Source organism: Crinia signifera, chromosome 1 (assembly GCF_055691185.1).
Source record: "Crinia signifera chromosome 1, ASM5569118v1, whole genome shotgun sequence".
NCBI lineage: Eukaryota > Metazoa > Chordata > Amphibia > Anura > Myobatrachidae > Crinia > Crinia signifera.
This window is the reverse complement of record NC_139217.1, coordinates 332,290,149-332,297,967: the sequence shown is the minus strand read 5'-3', so window position 1 is coordinate 332,297,967 and position 7,819 is coordinate 332,290,149. Positions and strand designations below refer to the sequence as shown.

General features: G+C 43.1%; 1 protein-coding gene across 1 annotated transcript; it reads right to left on the bottom strand.

Moving 5' to 3' along the window:
- Nucleotides 1–497: 497 nt before the first annotated feature.
- Nucleotides 498–1,454, bottom strand: LOC146079989 (olfactory receptor 5V1-like). The gene has a single exon (XM_083186752.1). The coding sequence runs from the start codon at nt 1,452–1,454 to the stop codon at nt 498–500; it is 957 nt and encodes a 318-aa protein (XP_083042878.1).
- Between the last annotated feature and the right edge of the window lie 6,365 nt (nt 1,455–7,819).

The window sequence follows — 7,819 nt, the reverse complement described above, 5'->3', positions numbered from 1 at the left end:
TCATTAATTATAATTTTCGGAGTCGGAGTTGGAGTCGGTGCATTATTTGCCGACTCCGACCCCAGGTACTCGAAATTTGCTCCGACTCCTCGACTCCGACTCCAACGCCGACTCCACAGCCCTGGTTATTAGTAATATATTATTTACGTGATTTGTAATGTAGTTGCATGAAATATGTAATTAGGAAATACATGGTGTTAAATTAAGACAATAACATAATAGTTTGCCTTTTTTTCTTTTCTTTTTACTGAGATATTTAATAAAGATTGGAATTTGTCAAAAATGAAATTAAAGTACCAACAAACACAGCCTGTAACATGATACAAGCTGATTACTTTCCTTTATCTCTCTCGACTTTATTTTCAAGGTTTAATGAATCTTTTACAACATATAAGTACTAATGTAACTACAGACTTCAGTGTTTTCTAATATACAGAAAATACATTTTTTTAAATTAAATTACCCTCAAAAATATAAGTAATGACATAGATTATGCATTATTTGAGTAGTGAAAGTAAATAAAATCTATCCTTAATCATATTTTTAATCTCTCCTTTGATTTCTTGGTTTCTTAAACTATATATAATTGGATTCAACATAGGAGCCAACACACTGTACAAAATTGACACTGCGCTGTCTCTCTGTAAAGAATATGAAGACGAAGGCCTTATGTATATAAAGAGGGCTGTTCCATAAAACAGGGCAACAACAATGAGGTGAGAGGAACAGGTGGAGAAAGCTTTATGTTTTCCTTCTTTGGAAGGTAAATGCAATATGGCAGACAGAATAAAAGTGTAGGAGATTAGAATGAATAGGAAATTAGCGAAACCTACAAATATACCTCCCACCACAAAGAGAACAACCTCATTAACATGAGTATCCCTACATGAAATTTTCAGCAGTGGAGGAATATCACAAAAGTAATGATTGAGAAGATGAGATTTGCAGAAAGGGAGACTAAAGGTCAGTGTTGTGTGCACTATAGAGTTTAACAATCCATTGGTCCAGCAAACGGCAACCAGCAGAAGACAAGTGATCCTATTCATGGTAACCGCATAGCACAATGGAGAGCAGATTGCTATGTAACGGTCATAAGCCATGACAGCTAAGAGGAAAGCTTCTGTTCCTTGCATGGAGATAAACATTAACATCTGTATTAAACATCCTGTAAAAGATATGATTTTCTTCTTCTCCAGGAAATCAGATAGCATTTTTGGGACTGTCACAGAAATATAACAAATATCAAGAAACGACAGGTTGCCTAAAAAGTAGAACATCGGTGACTGAAGTTTGGAGTCCAAATAGGTCACAAATACAATACTCAAGTTGCCCAAAAGGCTCATGATATACATGCAAAGAAAGAGCGCAAATAGTCCACTTTCAGATCCAAAAATATTAGGGAATCCTTGAAAAATAAATTCATTCCAGGGTCTGCTTATATTTATGTCTGTCATGTTTTCAATAATGTAATTATTTATGTTAGGTACAGTATACAGTATTATATACCAAGTTATATAACTGCAATTCTCTGTTTCTTTTGGCCTTGTAATGTAGGCTGCAAACATACACTTTCCCGATTGCTAAATTAAGACGTAGTAACATTTATATTGCTGAATGGATTTAACCAGCTGCAGTTTATAAATAATTTTTTAAATGTCACCTGTCTAAAAGAACACTGAATGTATTCTTGTGAATGCCTTTATATAGAGAGAAATCAGCTGTGTACAAACCTTTAATTGTCATAATCTCCATAGAAGTGCTATTACCCACGAGAATAGGTATTGCTTTGACATGTTTGTTGTCTCTGGTGGCATGCTCCCATAGAGGGTAATCTCATAAAATATGATATAAGCTATTTGAGTACTAGCACTTTAAATTTGAATTTCCAGGCTTTTGTTATTGAAGGGGTCAGTTTTATATTGAATAATTATTACTTTTATTTGCCGATGGCTATTATTTACAAAGTATGGGTACCAGGTTTGCCCCTAGCTATGCTAATATCTTTATGGACTAGTGCAGGGGTGGCCAACCGGTCAGAGGTAAAGAGCCGAAAAATATCAGTCGTCAAGCCAAAGAGCCAACATCATGCGCGCGCCTAAGGCGCGCGCGCCAAAAAGGGGCGTGATCGGGGGAGTGGTCAGGGGCGTGGTCATATGACACAAGGAGAGTGGCCACATGACAAAACTTTATGCCCCCAGTGCCAGATATGCCCACCACAGTGCCAAACATCATATGCCCCCCACAGTGCCAAACATCACATGCCCCCCACAGTGCCAAACATCACATGCCCCCCACAGTGCCAAACATCACATGCCCCCCACAGTGCCAAACATCACATGCCCCTCAAAGTGCCAAACATATGCCCACCACAGTGCCAAACATCATATGCCCCCCACAGTGCCAAACATCATATGCCCCCCACAGTGCCAAACATCATATGCCCCCCACAGTGCCAAACATCATATGAACCCCACAGTGCCAAACATCATATGCCCCCCACAGTGCCAAACATCATATGCCCCCCACAGTGCCAAACATCATATGCCCCCCACAGTGCCAAACATCATATGCCCCCCACAGTGCCAAACATCACATGCCCCTCAAAGTGCCAAACATATGCCCCCACAGTTAGGAAGCTGGGCCCTCCAGCACAGGTGTTGCCCACAGTGCAACACCTATGCTGGAGGGCCCAGCTTCCTAACTAAAGGGCCCACCTAGAGGGCCAGGAGGGCCCTACAAACAAATGAGCCACGGGCCAAGAGGGCCCGACTAATGCGCACACAGGCCAGAAGGGCCTGAATTTGCCCACGGGCCTAGTGCCCGACACCCGGTGGTCTAGGGTGGTTGGAGGGTAGGAGGCCAAAGGCTCCTACCTGGTGTTGGGAGAGGCCGCTGGGGGGAGCTTCGTCAGCTCTTTTGCTTCCCACCCCCGCTGGCCTCTCCGGGAGCCATCTTCTTTTTTCTTGCAGAAGGCGCCGGAGATCTTCTGTCTTGATCCCGGCGTCTTCTGGCCTCTTCAGCGGCACCGGAACTCTTCTCCCCGCCGCCGTATTCTGCGCCATCCTCCGGCGGCTTCTCGTGTCTTCAGGAGCGCTCCTGCGCTCCGCCGGCGTGGAGAAGACTTTTTGCCCTCCCGCTGGCATCTGATGTCAGACGCCGGGGGTAGGGCGGAAAAGGCGCGGCGAGCGCTGATTTGCTCGCCGCGGCCGTTTCCTATTGGCCGCCGATGCGGCGTTTTGAATTTGGCAGCCGAATTGGCGCCAAATTCAAAACCCCGCTTTTCAGATGGGATGGGAGGCTGGAGCCGCACTTTACAGCGCGGCGAGCCGCATGCGGCTCGCGAGCCGCGGGTTGGCCACCGCTGGACTAGTGGAAGCACGAATATGTGTGGTCCAGTAATGCATATGGGGCAAACCTGGTGTTCTGAAGAGATATATAGATGACAATGTCTTCTTTTGGAAGGGCACAGAGGACGATCTTACCCTCTTCTGTAATCATCTCTTTAATAATTATAGAAATATTGAATTTACATTTAATATTAGTAAGACCACCATACACTTTTTAGATATTACTCTTTTTATTGAAGATCAAACCATCAAGACAAAAACCTTCACTAAACCTACGGATTCTCAGTCGTATATACAACTAGATAGTTGCCATCTCGGGGGGGGGGGGGGGGGGATGGGCAATTCAAAATAATCAGACAAAATTGTACTGATGATGTGGTAGATCAAGAACAATCTAGTAAGATGGCCAAAAAGTTTTTAGACAGCGGTTATGACCGAGGTGGCTCATACCAACAATATTGATAGGAATGACCTCTTAAGAGATGATGGTGTCACTAAACTGAGTACTAGTTAGCACACATGGGCTTTTATCATGGGTTTTAATGCACAACATAAGGTTTTATAAGGTTATTCTAAAAGAAATTGGGGTATTTTAAAGATGGATCCAGTGTTAGGGCACCTTTTACCAGAACACCTCAAGATAGTTTAACGAAAAGCACCCATATCAAAACTAAAATAGTACGGAGTGCCCTCCTTATTTCACAGCCCCTGGGAAGGATCCTTACCAAGTGCTTTCCTAGATGTGGGTTGTGTAAGGGGTGTCGGGAATTAAAGAGTCAATAACATCAATGGAATATTGTTTAGTATAGATGATTTTATCACCTGCAACAGCAAAAATGTTATTTATGTTGTTGCCATTTAATCTACACAGTCTGAATCTGAATAATATAAAGAAGGGCATAGAATCACACCCTTTACCACACCACCCTTTTGTAATCAAATAATTTGTCTTTTTGGCATCAAACATATATCTAGCAATATCAGGAATAGAAAACTGGTCAGCACCCTTGCTTAGTAGCGCATGCAGGGGGGGTTTCTGAGTACCCAGAAACACCCCCCGCCCCCAGGAGTCTAAGGGCCCTTTCATGAAATCTGAGGGTTCCCCCTTTTCATGGGTACAAGAATTTTAAAAATCGTCCCTTGGGAACCGGAGATATCTGACTTCAAAGCAGTGGTCCCCATCCAAGCCTGTTAATTGCTCTTCCCAGTTGGATATTTCAGGTTCTGTCTGACTTATAGTTTTTTTGAGGGTATATTCCAAAAGCTGGGACTCTCCCCCTTTGACGGACACAAGTAGCTTGTCTCTACTGTTCCCAAAATCAGAGAGATTAGCATTCCAGCAGCTGGTTACTGCTCCAGCTTCACACATCTGGTATGTAGTGTTATATTCTCGTTGGCAGATTGCTTTGCCTCCTGAACTCTGATCCCATAGTCCCCAATACCATTTGGTAGGGGGGATTATCTAGTTTTTAATTCCATTAAAATCTAAGAAATCTATTTCTGGGAACTGGAGATATCTGCAGTCAAGCAAGCTGTCCTCCCACCAGAAAATTATGAATAATAAGCTCACTCCACTATACACCCCTCCTCTGCATATTAAACATCCTCTTCCCTGGAAGTTATGTATCAGGGCTTTCAGCTCCTTCTTTCAGCCCAATGCCCCCTTCTCCCACCCCATCTCCCAGCATCTGTGCAGTAAAGGGGTAATTAGTGGAAATTACTGATCCAGGCCCTACATGGTGAGCGGTTGATATAATACCCCCTAGCACCCGCGGGACAGCAAAGCTTTCCCCACACCTACCGCTGGAGGATCGGTAGGGGCCCCAATACATTGTTATGCCCAGGGGCCTACACTGCTGTTGACGCCCCTGTATGTATGTATGTATGTATGTATATATATTATATATATATATATTTTATTATTATTATTATTATTATTATTATTTATATACATTTGGTCTATCTATAATACTTTAACTGACCCGGCATATACAAGTGTCCATCTCCATGCTTTGCTCCGCCCCTCTGGAAACCCCCTTCTGAAAATCCTGCGTTTGACCCTGTTGCTAGAGAGGAGATGCGATGCATCTTTGATTTTAATACCTTGATACCTTGGGGCCTTAATTTTGACTTTGAGGTAAAATGTTTTTTTTATGATATTCTTCTTTTATCCCCCTTTTTTATCCATTCATTTTTATCCATTCATATAGTCTTCTTATTAGATTTTATTATCTTTTAATCTTTTATTATTTATTTATTTACAGTTTCTTATATAGCACAGCAGATTCTGTTGCGCTTTACAATAGTAAACAGTGATAAGACAAACTGGGCAACAACAGACAGACTTGGAGGTAGGAGGGCCCTGCTGCAAGCTTACAATCTATAGGGATATAGGGGGAAACACAAGGACAGGCATCAGTAATAGCATAGCAGTTACAAGTCCAGAAGGGAAGCTATATAATACATAAGTGCCTCGGAGGGTTATGTATGTAGAACTTAAATATGATAGGCTTGCCTGAAGAGGTGAGTTTTTAGGGAACGCTTGAAAGTTTGGAGACTGGTGGAGAGTCTTAATGTGCGTGAAAGGGCATTCCATAGGATGGGAGTAGCCCGATGAAAGTCCTGTAATAGTGAATGGGAGCTAGTGATCCGTGCAGAAGAGAGATGCAGATCTTGTGTAGAGCGTAGTGGTCGAGATGGGAGATATTTTGTGATAAGTGCAGAGATATATGCTGGTGCAGTATGGTTAATAGCTTTATATGCAAGTAGAAGTGTTTTATATTGAATACGGTAATATACAGGCAACCAATGGAGGGACTGGCAGAGCGGATCAGCAGACGATGAGCGTCTTGCAAGGAAGATCAGCCTAGCAGCAGCATTTAAAATTGATTGCAGTGGTGAGAGTCTGTTCTTCATCAATGTTTGTGCTATTTTATTTTGTACACATGGTGATTTATGTTTCTATTATTGTTTTCCTTGCTGAGGGTGTAATTCTATGCTGGAACTGGATTCCATTTCATGTGTGGAATGGGACCAGTCATAAATGGATAATGGACCAGGAAAATACCCTGGAATGGGTTATCATCTCTTTTGCCACTGATGACCTGACCGTGGCGGGGGGCATCACCAGAAAAATCTGGCGATGCCCTATAGAAGCCTATGGGCTTCTACCGCATCCCACCGCCACCCCGCTGCCCCGCATTGCCCCCTCCCCCCTCACCTGTGTCCGGGCAACACAGAGCTGTGCTGCCCGGACCTGTGACCTCCTCCATGCAGTGATCCTCTTCTAGGTGCAGGGAGGAGGAGAGCCCGGCGCAGCAGCGGCAGCACCGGGTGTGGGAGGGAGGGTGGAGCCGCCAGGACCTGCTGGCACCGCTATATAATAACCCACTCTTTCTGCAGATTCTATTAAGAGTGAGTTAAATAACATATCTATTACATAGCAGGGGACTACAAAAATTGATGCAGAATTATTGGTTACCTTGACAACCAGAATCTGAATTAATAGGGCATATATGTATGTGTATGTATACGTTTTATTTACCATTTTTTATGTACCATTGGTATAGATTTATGATTACCTACCTTGCCTGATATGGACGGTATATCCCGGGTTATCACCTTCCACTTTATGTGCATATGAGAAATGAAGCAATTCTAGTTCTCCACCAACATTGGTAATTGCCCATTTTTTTATCATTGTTCCACTTTTTTACTATGTATGCTATGTTAATATGAATAAAATGGTATTACACCATATACCGTTTGTTTATGGTACCGGTTTGAGCCACCTTGGGACAACCAAGTCACATTGCAGTCGGTTCAGGGGATCCTACTTTACCTTGGATTGTCTATTATTCGGAGAAGAGGAGACGTTTTCCTAGTGAGAGGAACGTACGGTATTTACACTGTCGTGTGAAATTCCATGTGATCAGGAGAAGATGACCGTCCCCTCATATATATATATATATATATATATATATATATATATATATATATATATATATATATATATATATAGGGACGTATCATTCCCATTTTTAGGCGCCATTGGAGGGCACACCAAAACTTCTGTTTTTTCTCATTGTCAGTGAGGTAGGGTCACCACTCTAGGTGTACCCACCTTTTTCTCCTCCGACATCAGGGTCAGTGTGTTCTGGGTGTTGCTGTTCCCCACACATACAGTACTACTCTCCTACACAACCCCACACAGTGTACTTCCTACCTGCACACATTGCTCTCCTACACTCCCCATCCATCTGCACCCTCTTCCCTCACAGTGTTCACATACACTACCACTCACCCTGCACCCCAACCATGCACACACTGCTCTCCTACATTATCCCTCACCACACACATTCTTTTACTCTGCAATTTTTCTTGCACACACTGCTCTCACTCACTAACCCTCACCCTGCACTCGCATTCCACATAGTACCTTCTTGGGGGAGGGGGGCTGCCTCTGGCCGCAG